The sequence below is a fragment of the Carassius auratus genome, chromosome 2 (assembly GCF_003368295.1).
Source record: "Carassius auratus strain Wakin chromosome 2, ASM336829v1, whole genome shotgun sequence".
NCBI classification, from domain to species: domain Eukaryota; kingdom Metazoa; phylum Chordata; class Actinopteri; order Cypriniformes; family Cyprinidae; genus Carassius; species Carassius auratus.
The window spans coordinates 25,964,956-25,980,594 of NC_039244.1; the positions used below are offsets into that span (position 1 = coordinate 25,964,956).

Genomic DNA, 15,639 nt, shown 5'->3' on the forward strand with positions numbered 1-15,639 from the left:
ATGCTGTCGTCGTGTAAATTAGTGCATTAATTTCTTTCTGTTTTTAGTTGAAAATGGTGTCGCATAAACACCCCCTGTAACAACAGGAAAAAAGAGAAATGCATCCTTCTTGCCATGTCCATTGCAAAAATGGCAACATGCAATGCAGTCAGCGACGGCGCCCTCAGTTGAGGATGGTGAAGTATTGCAGGCAAACGCTCTGTCAGTTCTCTGGTCCACAGCTGCATTCCTTGCTGCCACGCCATGTCCAAACGCACCCCTGTCACATCGTGGTACGCTCCAGCTAGAGTAGCCAGGGGTTCTGGGAAAAGTTAAAACTACAATAACACTAATACACACTGACAGGCATTTTCAAATGAAAGGTGATGACATGAAACCACAGTTGTGCTGGTGCATAATTGCGACTGTTTTACAGATGCTTATGCAGTGATGCCACTAGGACGCTGTCAAGCTCAATTACGGATACTGTGACCTTACATTGCCACAGAAAATCATTTTAACATGTGCTCTGTATTTTATAAAATAAAGGTATGTGTTTCCTGTGATTCACCCAGTACGGCTCAAAGGGAACTGTGCATGTGATTGTAAATAAAATCAGCGGTAACCTGAATGAATTATCAGTGATATAGAGAACTTAAGGCAAACTCACTCCTGAGCTCTTGTTGGACCTGTTGAGATATGAGATGCAGGACATGGAGCGTGTGCGGTAGGCTGTGTGTGAGCGTGTGTCGGAGCAGGCCGGTGGTCCATGCTTTCCACAGTGCTCCTGCTCTCTGAAGCAGCAGAGATTCGGCTCGCTGGGTCAGAGACAGCGGCCCCTCACTCAGCTCCAGCAGGAACATGCTGTCCCCCGCCTAGAAGACAGATATATCAAAGCAAGAACAATAAAACATATTATAATGTGTTCTATCGGAGTATCTGCACCATGTGTGAGTTTGTGCATGTGTGTGGGGTATACATCTTTACTGGATTGTCTCAGATTTTGTATATCTAAAAAAAATAAAAATAAATTGTAATGAAAAATTCACTTTTTTTATTATAAATTCCATTAATTCCTATTTGGGTCAAAATGACCCATGAGGGACACTTTTGTTACTTTTTTATATCACCCATGTAAACTTGTACCATGTAAACACCCATGTCTAATCCACTCATAAAAAAATAAAAATAATGAATAGTGTACCTGAACCTCACAGAGACATTCTTCAAAATATCTCCTTTTATGGTCCACAGAAGACAGACACACATACAGGTTTGGAACCACATGAGGGTGAATAATTGAAGTGTCTAAACCTTTAACATAGTCCAAATATGCGGCAGGACAGCCTGTGTGATATAACAAACCTGTCGTCTGAATGTTAACAGTAGATGCTGAAGTCTCTGAACTCTGTCCAAGAGTTTACTCCTAATCCGGGACCCCAGCTGCTGGAGCCGTGCCTGTAAAGATACGGTATCAATCCAGACATGGAAAACTATGTACATGGTACCTGGCAGATTTATATTATGCGAGAAACTTCATAAATCCTTGCTGTCCTCACCTCCGCAGCCCACAGGCATTCCCTACATCCCTTAGCTTGAAATAGCAGACTCTGATTGGCTGCTCCTACAGAAATAAGAGTAAGGGTCTCATTCTCAATGCCTCGACCGCCTCGCTGAGCCTCCAGGGTAAACTTGTGATGTCCTTCCGAACATAACGCCACTCTGATTTCATCAGACATTTCTGACGGCAAGTAGAAAGGCATACAGATCTCATTCATAAAAATATATGAGAAATTATAATTTTGTTACAGCAGAATTAACCATGTAAAGCTTGATATATTAAATCATAGGCATAAATAAATACTCAAATAATAGTCTTAAAATCTTTATAAAAAAGTTTAAATATGAGTTTTTGTTCAATAAACACACTTGATACATCATGCTTTTATGGCTCATATAGTGGCAATATGGTGCTCATAAACAAGGGGGAAAATCTTACTGATAATAAGTTTTATGATTATATGCAAACCATAAAATCCAATGGAACACAGTGGTGATAAATGCTCTTCAAAAGCCTGATGTATCATATTTTAATACGATTTTTATAAAAGAAAACAAAATGTCTGGATAATCATGTAAACATATACTGCTTCAATCCAGTAAGTGTTCATCTTACTTACAATATAAATTTTTTTCTTAGATTTACTTTATAAACAAAAAAGATTTCACATCAATAATAATTTTGAAACAATCTCTGCATTTACAATTTTCCTAAAAGGCTTTTTACTTCCTAAATATCATTTAACTATCAGCCATATAAGACACAAGTAGTAGATAGTGTACAACAGCAAGGTTGTAATCATGCAAATCATTTCAAGACCCTAGAAATGTGAGTTTTTTAGGGTTAACTAGCATCCTCACCAGTGTCGTATCCAGCAGCAGCTCGAAGGCAGCGTTTTCCCAGCACCCCCTGCAGCCAGAGCATCTCACTGCGGTCTAGTTTTGCATGAACCTGGACTGCCATGTTCCTGCCTGAAGACAGAGAGCTGCAGGCCAATTCCACACTCCAGTTTCCTACCAGCCACTGTTAACAACAGATATTTGTTTTTGTATTTTCCATCGTCTTTTAAAATGTTCAGTAGCAGTGTGAGTACCTCTGTGATCAGTGAGTAGTTGGAGCGCTGGCTGCTGCTGATGTTTCTGAGCGTCAGTGTGAAGGTGTTGTGCTGAGGGTGTCCGGACACAGACACACGGGTGTGAGTGTACAACAGCTCCTTGCCTGAGTTCACTCTGTGAGATCCAGACCAAATTAAACCCTGTGAGAAAAAAAAATGTTACAACTGAACTGAATTAATATAATTGTAGTGGTCTACCACAATTTTGAATCCTAATAATTTAGTCCTAAACATATATTAACTGTAGCACTTTCATTTTTACATTTTCTTAAAGGAAATTCATCAAAAAATTGCATCCTAAAAAAAACAGTACTTGTGACTTGGAAAAAAATAATACTTATGCAAACTAAATGTAATATTTTCAGGCTAACTGCATGTAATTTACAATTAAATAAAAATTTATTAGTTTAAATTTATATTAAACACAATTATTTGAACTAAAGAGCGTTTGACCCACTTAAAGGGTTAGTTCACCCAATAATCTAAATTATGTCATTAATAACTCACCTTCATGTCGTTCCCAACCCGTGAGGCCTCCATTTATCTTCTGAACACAGTTTAAGATATTTTAGATTTAGTCTGAGAGCTCTAAGTCCTTCCATTGAAGCTGTGTGTACAGTATACTGTCCATGTCCAGAAAGGTAAGAAAAACATCATCAAAGTAGTCCATGTGACATCAGAGGGTCAGATAGAATTTTTTGAAGCATCGAAAATACATTTTGGTCCAAAAATAGTCTTGTCTTCCGTGTCTGTTGTGAGAGAGAGTTCAAATCAAAGCAGTTTGTGATATCTGATTCGTGAATGAATCATTTGATGTAACCGGATCTTTTTGAACCAGTTGTGACGATCGTGTATAGGAAAACACAAGGAGAGGGGTAGATCCAATTGCAAAGTATGATTTTAATAACAAAAAGGGTAATACAAAATAAACAGTCCAGGGAGACAAACAAAACAAAACAAAAGAGGAAACCGGATGAAACGGAACGGAAAACTCGGAGGAACGAGAAGGCAGGGGTAAGTCTCGGCAGATGAGAACAAATCACACAAAGGGTAAGGACTCCATACAAACAACAGGTAAAGAGAGGAATTATAGTGCCTATGGTGAAGTGCCTAAGGAGAAGTGAGCTCACTAGGGAACACCCAGGAAAACAGAGACTGACAGCATGACACCAGTTCACCAAATCGAACTGAGTCGTTTTAAACGGTTAGCGTCTCCAATACAAATGACTTAAGCCGTTAACTTTTTTAATGTGGCTGACTCTCCCTCTGAGTTCAAACAAACCAATATCCCGGAGTAATTCATTTACTCAAACAGTACACTGACTGAACTGCTGTGAAGAGAGAACTGAAGATGAACACCAAGCCAAGCCAGATAATGACTCATTCACGTGTCAAGAACCGGTTGCATCGGTTTTCGGATCACCAGTAGTTCTTTCGGACAGTTCGATTCAATAAACCGGTTGAAGAAAATGGTTCACCGATTCTTTCACGCTCGGCGTAATGGCGTCATCGGTGATGATTGCCCTTCATTCAAGCCTTCGGTTTACCTGGGCTCACCTGGGTTTTTCTTACCTTTCTGGACATGGACAGTATACCGTGCACACAGCTTCAATGGAGGGACTGAAAGCTCTTGGACTAAATCTAAAATATCTTAAAATTTGTTCTGAAGATAAACTGAGGTCTCAAGGGTTTGGAACGACATGAGAGTTATTAATTACATAATTTTGATTATTGGTTGAACTAAACCTTTGAGTAGAACTTAGGTGCCGGTACATCTTTATGTACTTTTATGTATCTTTTATTGCTATATTTAAATATATTTGTAATTACACATTTGTAATCATGAAGTTCCTGTTTAGTACTTAAACAATACTTCAAATAACCCAGTTGAAATACTGGTACTCTACATGTGCTACTCAAAATACTCAAGTACTTTACATGTTCTTTATAAGGTCAAAATATGTGCACTTTTTAAAAGCATGACAAAATATTATTTAAATATGATGATTTAAAATGTTCTTTAAAGCAAAATCGTTTAATTTGACATAATTACAAACTGCATTTTTTGATTACACTTGTATGTGGCCTTCTATATTATTAATATTCTATTATCTGCAAGTACAGCTTTTTTAATGATATACTTGTAATTGGTTTGAAATACACTAGAAGTGCACGTGCAATACAATTAAGTGCACATTTTTTAATCAGGGAAAAATGTTACTATGTACAGATGTTAATGTCACTTCTAAAAAATACATTTTTAAAATGCTGTGTTATGAAAAGAACACTGAATGTTTGTATTTGGATGAATTCTGTCTCTCTACAGTGATTTCTGTGAATGTTAAAAGGGTTGTTACTTTCAACAGCAGGAATGCCCTTGAGATTCTCCAGAGAGCATTCCACCCTGGACTGTTGTCATTCCCTCTCTAACTACATTCCCCATAATCCTTTGCCAGGACTCTTGATCACTGATTGTATTCACCTGTGTTTTGTTACCTCCATCAGTCTCACACCATTGCTCAGTACTGTTAGCCTGTTGCATTCCCTAGTTCCTGTGTTTTTCTGTAATTCCCAGTTTCTTGCTTTCTTGCCTAGCCTTGTCTATTGACCTTGGGCAGTTTACCTAATTTCTGATTGTTTGCTGCCTGTCCTGACCTTCGCTTGTTTTGTGGATTACTCTTTTGTCTGCCTAGGATTATACCTGTTTACTGGCGTTTGACCCTGCATGTTTTGATCACTCTTTAGAATAAAGCCTTCACTTGGTTCCACTACTGCTGTGATTTAGGTTAAAAATGCATAAATACTCGGTATATATCAAATTATCTGTAATAACAGACAAAGCAGTCAGAAGGAAGGCAATGCAAAGACTGTGTTTTTCCACAGCTTGGCACTGCACCGCATCTTCTTGTCTTCGGAGCATCATTATATTTTGATTTCGGTGTCGAACTGGGTTTTCCTCTCTTGTTATTTACACTACATGTGCAAATGTGGGCGGGGCTAAACAGGCAGTGATGTAGATGTAGGCATTGATCTTCTGTGTTACATTTACTATTACATCATAAAGTGGAAGATTCCACAAGCTGTCGTTTTTGGCAGATTGGCTTCAATATAAGGTGTTTTTAGACCAACAAGAAAGTTGTAAGTGCTGAAACTTACAGGATGTTTTTTTTTTATATAGTGCAATGACCTCTAATCTGTCAAAAGATCAAGGGAGGTTTGATTTGTTCTGAGTTCATAACCCCTTAAAGTTGTTCTATGCACATTTTATTGTAATTTAATGATGGCTAGTGTATGGTCTTACAGGCTGTGGAGGACAGAGGCCGATCTGAACATGGTGTTCAAGACGGTCCCTCAGGTTGGTGTGTATCTGGGTCAGAAGAGAGTGAGATGGACATGGAGACGGTGAGACGTTTTGGGCCCCCACCTCCACGAGGAGTGTGTGCATTCCTTTTACTCCTCCCTAAACAACAGACAACAAAAAGAAAGACCATCTCAGATCCCAACATCCTAAATAAAGGCATTGCAACAAACAAGATTTCTTTTCCTTAAATAATCCACACCTGGTATTTCATGCTTTGAGTTATCCTCTTGTCCTTCCATTTGAGCTCGGTGTTTTGGGAGTAGGCCTTCCCCTCCTGAGCTACAGCAACACATCCCTCCATCTCCACTAGGGGGAGCAACGACTGTATCTGACAGATACATATATACAGAAATCAAAGCAGATATATACTGTCTGGGGCACAGCATACAGTAGATTTATATATATATATATATATATATATATATATACTATGGTTCAAAAGTTTGAAGTCTAAAAAAATACATAATGCTTTTTAACAAGGATGTATTAAATCACAGGTCACATGCATTGATCATGTTACAAATTATTTATAGTTCAAATAAATGTTGTTGATAAAAATCTTATCTTACAAACCTTAACGGTAGTCTATGTAAGTCAACTGGACATTATTGCAAAATAAACCTTGACAGGGTGAACAGGATCCTGCTCAGACCTTTTATGCCCCTGGAGGGGTTAATTTTGTGATAATAACTGTACATTATCCTAATTATTAGATAGCAAAATTAAGTCACTGTCATCAGTAAGTCACATAACAGTGATCGTAAAATGAAAGTTGTGAGTGCTGTGCTGTGGTGTACCTGTCCTGGTGAGAGAAAGATACAGGCCTGTCCTCTGCTTAAGTCATTATGCCAGTGCTCGCTCACTGTTACAGAAACATTTACAGGCTTTCCGTGCTCCCAAGAAAGACGGGCCTATAGAAACACAAAACTTGTATAACATAGATATTCCATTTTAAAGGGATGATTCACCCGAAAATGAAAACTACCCCATGATTTACTCGACCTCAAGCCATCCTAGGTGCATATGACTTTCGTCTTTCAGACGAACACAATCTGCATTATATAAAAAAATATCCTGCGTCTTCCAAGCTTTTAATGATAAAGATTTTGAAGCAAAATACAGTGCATCCATTTATCATAAAAAGTACTCCACATAGCTCCAGGGGTTAATAAAGAACCCATGTGGAGTACTTTTCATTATGTATGGATGCACTGTTTTTGGGGCTTCAAAATCTGACCCTTCTTCACTGCCATTATAAAGCTTGGAAGTGACTGTAATTTACTGAATGAAGAAAATCTTATACACCTAGGATGGCTTGAAGGTGAGTAAGTAACGGGGTAATTTTCATTTTTGGGCGAACTATCCCTTTAACAATTATAAGAAAGGAAGTGCAGCCTAGAGAGTGTGGCAAGTATTTGAAAATGGAGAGATGCATTGAAAATGAGATTTGTATAGAGAGAAAATACTTGAGAAACAGAAACATTTTCTTTGAAAGTGTGGAGATTATTTGAGATTATAGAGATTGTTTGAGAATGGCAGCTGTGCACCTGGTTGTTGTTGTCGTGCCTGTGGCCGGATCCGTGAGACAGGGCATGTACGTGAAAGTGAGTCAGTGTTGAGATAAAGGGTTGTTTCTGTTCTAATGAATCAGTTTTTCTGCTCACCAAAGTCCAAGAGCCTTCAACTCGGACCTGAAAACAACATACAAGAGACTTATATCTGGACAATGTAATAACACAAGACCAAACCACAACAGAACCCCCCAAAACCTCTGTCTGGCTTTACCTGATCATGGCGTCCAAACAGAATCCAGTCGACACTCAGATCACCTAGTTTCCTCTGAATGTCATTCTCTATCCTAAGATCCAAACCCCAACCCTGATTCTTTCCTGTAATAAGAGAGACATGTGAGCATTTCAGAATACGGAGTTCATGATGATACAGATCAGCAACTTCATCTTCGATAGCAATGTGGCATATCCACCTGACAGTTCTGGATAACTATGTAACTGTGTGACCCCCTCCGAGGAGTCGATCTGTGTTAAATCCTGATTCTCCCACTGCGCTCGATGCATGAGAGTGTGTGACCCTCTCTTTCCACCGTAGCGTGTCCTCAATGCCAGATTCCTGGGCAACAAGTGTAGCTAGTGGTACAGAAATAACATATTCAAAATCTAATGTAACACAACAAAAATTATCATGTTTCATGTATTGTTAAGGTGCTAATATCAGATTAAAATAAACATGCAAATATGTTAATTAGTTATTCTCAGTGTGTATTTTAAGTAAACATATTAGGTCAATGAGGTTCAGCTGTCAAAAAAAAGTGCACTACATGTAAATAGGAAATAATGTGAATTTTTACATTTTAATGTGTTTGTAAGGTAATGTAATTGTAATAGGTAAAAAATGTAACTGCAGTCTGATACTTCATTTTTGGAATATGATTATGTAATCCAGATTGTATTATTCAGTTACAACCCAGCACTGCAAATGAGTAAAAAATTTTGTTGTCAAAAAGGTCCATTGTTTGTTGTCAATAATGTCGTGAAAAAATGTATTTGAGTGACCAATTTGAACCCGATATGAAATCTGTGTGTGGAAATTTTCCCCCTGACTCGAAATTCCAGAATGTTTGGATTCCTTTTGAAATGACTGGATTTAGCTGAAAATCGGCAAACATGACTGTACCTTTAGAGGAGATATAATATTAGGGCTGACAGACAATTCCACTACCTGAGGTATTGAGTGATTGAACATCAGCACTTGTTTAAAGCCAGAGTTTGTACTCGAGATCTCTGCTTCAAAAGCCAAAGCGCTCACACCGACCAGAAGTTCTGCAGAACCTTTAACTGAAGAGCGTGTGTGGCTCAGCTGTAAGGGAACAACATGTAAGGCATTTTTTACATAAAAAGGAATAAAATGCAAAACAAACATTTATTTGAGATGTTAACTGATAGCCACTTTGGGAAATGTGGATAATGTGGATAATAAGGTCATACGACAACAATCTAGCATACTTAAATATGTATTTAGTAGTTCGGTGCTAAGTTAAGTTTTATTTCATATTAAGAAGTAAACTGTGCACACTCCAGTGAAATGAAATCTGTACTGTTTCCTATGCAAAGAGTTTTATTTATATATTGTGCCGGTCACCCCACTCAGTATCAGTGTTGGGAAGGTTACTTTGGAAATGTTACAGATTACATATTACAAGTTAATTTGAAGCCAGAAAACAAAGTAAAGACAATAAACACGTGTAAAGATTTGATGACAGAAAATTCTGCACAGCAACGCACAAGTGACTTCTTTCTGGCAGAATAGGGGAGAGATTAATTACTGTCTAGACTCACCCATATCAGTATAATATACATAAAACTCAGATACCATATAGATGGCAGTGCAGCGTCTACTAACACCATTGTAGTATCGGTGTGTAAAATACATGAAGGGTAATGATGCAAATGCTAGCCAGAGAAGTACTGAATGCCACTTTAAAATGTTTAGAGTACTATTCCTTTTAAAAAAATAAACCACAGTAATTAAAAAAAACATTAAGAATGATTTTGTCATACCTGTGATTTTGAGTGAAACTCAAATGGCAGGTATGTATGCAAAGCAGATATATTGTGGGAAATGTTCACCATTAGTCCAATGCTAAAAAAGACAACAGTTAGTTGGATAGTCTACTCATACATGTGCTGTTTTTTTAATGTATTATTATTTCTTACAAGACTACTGTACCTGGAGATATTCTGGTGAGCTTGAAGATCAAATGAGAAAGCTGACCTCTGGGAGTTATAAAGACTGGCTCTGATTCCAAACTACACATAAACCAGGATAGGTTCAGATGTGTCTCACCATATGATACAAACACAATCCAATGTCCACAGCGGTCACTGAACCATTCTTCAAAAGAAGGAAACGCTCTTAAATGTTCTCACCCACGTACCTTCATTGAATCTTCCTGGCCTTGCCCAGAGCAGACGCCCAGCAGGTGGCCCGTGTCGATCCCCTCTGTGCAGTTCACCTGTAAAAACAAGTCTCTGGGCCTTCAGTTTACTTTGCTCGTGGGAGAGGAGTGTGGAATCAGAGGTATTTCCCTTCATCAACATGGGAAATGACCCAGAGTGTAGAAGGGGTTTCTGGGGCCTCCACATACTGCATACTAAACTGATGCTGCTTATTCTTCAATAAGTGATTATCACTCTACGATTAACTGTGATTAAGGTAGGCATCACAGGTGATCACAAAACTTCAACTTATATAGATGTTAGAAAGGTTTCAGGACTAGCATATTCATTTACTCCACTGTAAAATCCCCTTCCCTGAAATATAAAGGCAGCTATCGTTTTATATATATATATATATATATATAAAAATGTATTCAGTGTGAGAGAAATATTAAAGGGATAGTTCACCTGAAAATTAATTTTCTGTCATAATTTTCTCACCCACTTGTTGTTCCAAACCTACATGACTTTCTTTGCGGATCATAAAGTTATGACAAAATGTGTTTTATACAGTGGAAGTCAATGGTCACCAAAACTATTTGCTTATTGACATTCTGTAGAACCCCAAAGAAGATATTTAGAAAAATGTCCATACAATGGAACTCAGTGATATCCAGGTGTGTTATTCTTCTTCAACACTCTTCAAAATATCTTCTTTTGTGTTTCACAGAAGTATTAGAGTGATTAAATGTCATATTCAATGTATTATTACATTAATAAATACTAATGGATGAATAGCGAGTATGAAAGAAGAATAAAAATCTCAAGCTCAAAAAAAGAATAAAATGACCATAAAAGCCCCATAAAGCAGTTCATATGACACATTACTCATTATTCGCTCATTATTCATTTTCGTCAGTTCAAATCTGGCGAATTCATTAATACACAGCAACTTCTTTGTTTGCATACAGCCAGGAAGTTAAGCCAATTCACTGACATAGAAGAGGAACAAGTAAGAAAAGAAACTGCACAAATACTGCATTTGTTCTTGTGTGTTAGCTGGTGTGTTTGAGATTTGAGAACTATGCGAGCTCTTTCAGCGATTCACGATTACTGAATGACGGTGATACTCTGACCTGAGAGCATCCAGTAGTTTGTGAGCTGTGTTGAGAGCTCTGATCCAGTGTGACTGTCTCTGCATGCAGCATCAGTTGGGCACACACACTGCTGCCGTTCCAGTTCACATACACACCTGCGCTGCTGTTCAGCGGAAGCCCTGCTCCAACAGACAGAGACAGAAACATACTACACTCCACCACACAGCTATAACAAGAGTCTGGTACTGCTGCTGCACATACCTGCAGAACGAAGCCAAGGGAAAGAGTGAGACAGCTGCGTATGAAGACGTCTGCACCCACAATGTGTTAAATGACTGTTGATGTTTACACACAGTGTCTCTTCCATAGCAACTAGACATAGCAAGGCACTAAGATCTTCTCCAGACTTGCTGTCACGCTGACGAGTCACTTCCAGCCCATACACAGCATCATCCACTACTACAGTAATCTCTCCTGCACCACAAACACACAACAACATCAAAGTAGCAAGCACTAACAACACCAACAGTTAGATGTTGCATTTGCATAGTGAACTTAGCCCATTCTGTAATGCAATTAATAAATAAACTTGATGTTTTTAATTTTGTAAGTCGACCTCGCAGAAAGATATTGAACTTTCCGAAACTTTTTTCACTGAAAAGTGAATTTGCACACTGCACATTGCTCTCGGATTTACCTTCAGTTAGACCCTTTGACTGGGTTAGTACTCCAACTAAACTAGCCGAATTAGGTAAAGGAGCGAGATCTTGTATAGAATTGAAAATATCTGCTGAGAGAGATAGTCGCCGCTCTTGATCATCTGGTAGACGTCCACTCAAGTGAGCATTAAACGTCTCCTCTTTCTTTTGAACGGTACACTGCAAGAAAACACTGGAGAAAAAGGAAAAAGATAGATGTTGAAAAAAAGATGTAGCACAGTGAATATGTTATCCCACTCTAAGACAGAACTGCTGTTATCAGTTTACCTTTCTGAAGAAGAATTAGCAGCTAAATGAATACGACCGTCAGAAGTGACCCCTGGGAATAAGGTCTGATGAAAGCCAGCACGGATGCACACAGTATTAATGCTCTTCGCCACCTTGTTGTCTAGAGTGAAGTGAAGTGTTGCATTTTTTTCATTTGCCTTCAGGCTGATAGAACTGCTAATGTTTCCAAAGGGGGATACGGTTATTGCTGCATTAGCCTGGAATGTCATAAAACAAATAATAAAACAACAATATCAGTTTGTAATATCATTAACAGAACCTAGAACTTAGAAATACGCAATGAACTATTCGCAAAATGTCACTTTTGAGGGCATTTACATGGTAATTCTTGTCGTCAATGGCAACTTCCCCCTCTGAATGATATTCAAACTCGCTGTCGTTCCTGTGACTCCTGAGCACCTCGAGATGTAGGCGGACAGAGGTCGGGAAATCCAGCTGAAATAGACTCTTCATTTAATTCTACTTAAAAATGGTAAAGGTACAACCCAACAATGGTTTGAAAATTTACTTTTCTCTATTTGAATAATAAATACATGAAAGATGCATCTTGTTGTGTTTTTGTTCATGAAAGGTCATTTTATAGATTCATGCTTTGGTTAAAGATCCAATGACCTTCAGTGTAAAGGTATGCAAGAATGCAGAAGTTCAGACAGAAGTTCACAAACACTTTTTCACAGCAGTTTACTGTATACTGCCAAGGCAAACTGTAAACGGGTATTTCACATGAAGGTAAACTAGAACAGAGTACCATCAACTACTAGGCACTTGCTTCCTTGAGTACAAAGATCAGAGGCAAGTAAAAATAAAAAATTAAAGAGTACATCATTGTTTACCTGAAACAGCTGGGACAGGTTGGCTTTCACTGTAATACCTTGCTGAGATGTAGTCAGGTCATGAATTTTTACTTGACCAAAGGCTGCAAGTTTTTCATCATTTCCAGTCCACAGCCTGCCCTGAATTTCATAAGCAGTCTTCACAGACAGGTTATGAAAGCACATTGACAGGAACAAAGACAAAATGTGAACTCATTTTAAAATTATGATAATATAAAAGATGTGAAATGACACTAGCTGTACAATAGTTAAGAGTAATGTTGCACTGTTCTGAGATACCGTATTTTTCGGACTATAAATCGCACCCGAGTATAAGTCGCATCAGTCCACAAATACGTCATGACGAGGAAAAAAACATTTAGAACCAAGAACTAAGAGAAAACATTACCGTCTACAGGGTCCGTGTATCTTTTGGTCATTCGATTTTCTATTTAAAAATAAATAAAGATAAATGAGAAACAGTTTGATTTTCGTTTTTTCGTTTTGTTTAAGAAACGGAAAACAAAAATTTAGCTGGATTTTTCGTATTTTTGTTTGTGGGTAAAAAATGAGATTATGCTTTAATATTTGTTTGAATGTGTGGGCGGCGCTGAAACGCCCCCTTTCATCCCTTCTGTACTGCACCGACAAGCGGCGACCGCAAGCTCAGTTCATTTTCACCAGGAGAGAAGCGGCAGACGGCAGAGTTTTTTATATATATATATATATATATATATATATAGATTATTTATTTATTTTTATTTTTTTTTGACCAAACATAAATTAATTTATTCAATGACATTAGAATTTTACTGTAAGATCTACAATGACAAATATGTGCAGATTTTTTGCCTACTAATTTTATTCTATGCCTATTTAAGAAAAACCTCACAGCCTAACGTTTTCATTTGCTATACAAACAACAGCAACTGAAGCTTTATCTTGTAGAGTGTAGTCTGCTGCACTTCTCCGATCGGGGGATCCCGATCCACAGCTTCTATCCCGATAACAAGAGGAAAGAGCTTCAGCTCCATCAGTTTGGGTCGTAAGACACCCTAAATAACATGAAAACTCAACAGGATTTGCTTTCTGTCATCACGGTCTACAGTAACTTCTTTCTGAAACGTCAGAAATGAACCAGGCTCATGCATCAGACGAACCATGTCTTGCTGGACACGTTTACTTTTAAAATAAGCCATTTAAATAGAATAATAATAATAATAATTGTATATTTAGGCCTATGTAATTCAAATGAAACCAACGAGAGGTGCAGTGTTTCCCGTCTGAACTCATTATCTGTAACGATGTCACACCGTCACTATATTCATACAGTCATCTACAGAATTCGTGAATTCAGTTCATAATTCTAAGTAGCCTATAGCCTATAATTAAAACGTTTAAAGTAGACTAATTATGGGGAAAACTTAACTTATATTAATATAAATTTTATTATAAATGTGGGGTTGGATTTTTCCCATTTAATTATTTTTTTTTTTATGAATGGCCTAGAATAAAATAATTAGGCAAAAAATTTGTACTAGGCCTATATTTTATTCCATGTCGTTGTAGATCACAGGCTAAAGTAAAATGCAAATGGTGTTTTATGAATAAAGTTGTCAAGTCTGCTTTGTCAATAACTGCAGCAGCCGGAAAAATATAATATTATTTTTTTATTTTATTATTAATTTAATTAATTATTATTATTATTATTATTTTATCTTGCAAGCACCACTAGCAAAGAATTGGCAGGATTAATAAACTCTGCCGTCTGCCGCTTCTCTCCTGGTGAAAATGAACTGAGCTTGCGGTCGCCGCTTGTCGGTGCAGTACAGAAGGGATGAAAGGGGCGTTTCAGCGCCGCCCACACATTCAAACAAATATTAAAGCATAATCTCATTTTTTATCCACAAACAAAAATACGAAAAATCCATCTAAATTTTCGTTTTCCGTTTCTTGAACAAAACGAAAAAACGAAAATCAAATCGTTTCTCATTTATCTTTATTTATTTTTAAATAGAAAATCGAATGACCAAAAGATACACGGACCCTACAGCCATGAGAGCCATGAGAGGGCTATATTTTCTTTGGTAGGCTACAGGAGCACTGAGCAGCATAGAGCGCCCTCTCGTGCCTGGAGACGGTAATGTTTTCTCTTGGTTCATGTCAAATTAATTTTTATAAATAAGTCGCACCTGACTATAAGTCGAAGGACCAGCCAAACTATGAAAAAAAGTGTGACTTATAGTCCGGAAAATACGTTACATAAAATATCTCTGCTGATTTACCTGCTGGTTTTGGACAGTAACACAGATCTTTGAGTCTTGGGGAATTCTCTCAGTGCTGAAAGACTGGACTATTGAGGAGCACACCTAACAAATTAACCACATTACACAACAACAATTTTTTCTTATTGATTCAAACAGTACTGTATGTTCAGAAGAGAAACGTTCTTGTATTTATGAGTGAGTCATTGAATCACTCACTCAACCATTCAAACATGTTGTTAAGGAACACTACTACTGTGTTTTGCTTGGAGAAGGAGAACGGTTGATTCTGGTTTGGTTTCAGAATTATTTTCATTGCTACAGCAAAATATAGACCAAAGCAAATGCCAATATTGTGTCTAAAATGTAAATGTGTACTCTTAAAACACTGTTTATTGAACTGGTAAAAATAAATTAAAGAATTGTGCATATGGCACTAACATTTACATTAAATGTAAATGAACAAAGTACATAACTGACTTAAGTTTAAT

General features: G+C 37.6%; 1 protein-coding gene across 1 annotated transcript in view; it reads right to left on the reverse strand.

Moving 5' to 3' along the window:
• The window catches only part of LOC113038298 (uncharacterized), a 52,256-nt gene that overhangs the window by 13,847 nt on the left and 22,770 nt on the right, over positions 1-15,639 (reverse strand). Inside the window, exons 33-55 of the mRNA XM_026195614.1 lie at positions 15,170-15,253; positions 12,906-13,043; positions 12,391-12,507; positions 12,052-12,269; positions 11,763-11,956; positions 11,327-11,539; positions 11,105-11,244; positions 9,968-10,045; positions 9,760-9,839; positions 9,591-9,672; positions 8,752-8,889; positions 8,000-8,159; positions 7,801-7,904; positions 7,563-7,706; positions 6,813-6,926; positions 6,215-6,343; positions 5,956-6,114; positions 2,634-2,795; positions 2,401-2,563; positions 1,539-1,720; positions 1,345-1,437; positions 650-854; positions 114-301 (exon numbers count right to left, since the gene is read on the reverse strand). Coding sequence (XP_026051399.1) covers positions 114-301; positions 650-854; positions 1,345-1,437; positions 1,539-1,720; positions 2,401-2,563; positions 2,634-2,795; positions 5,956-6,114; positions 6,215-6,343; positions 6,813-6,926; positions 7,563-7,706; positions 7,801-7,904; positions 8,000-8,159; positions 8,752-8,889; positions 9,591-9,672; positions 9,760-9,839; positions 9,968-10,045; positions 11,105-11,244; positions 11,327-11,539; positions 11,763-11,956; positions 12,052-12,269; positions 12,391-12,507; positions 12,906-13,043; positions 15,170-15,253 — 3,285 coding nt within the window. The remainder of the gene's footprint in view (positions 1-113; positions 302-649; positions 855-1,344; positions 1,438-1,538; positions 1,721-2,400; positions 2,564-2,633; positions 2,796-5,955; positions 6,115-6,214; positions 6,344-6,812; positions 6,927-7,562; positions 7,707-7,800; positions 7,905-7,999; positions 8,160-8,751; positions 8,890-9,590; positions 9,673-9,759; positions 9,840-9,967; positions 10,046-11,104; positions 11,245-11,326; positions 11,540-11,762; positions 11,957-12,051; positions 12,270-12,390; positions 12,508-12,905; positions 13,044-15,169; positions 15,254-15,639) is intronic.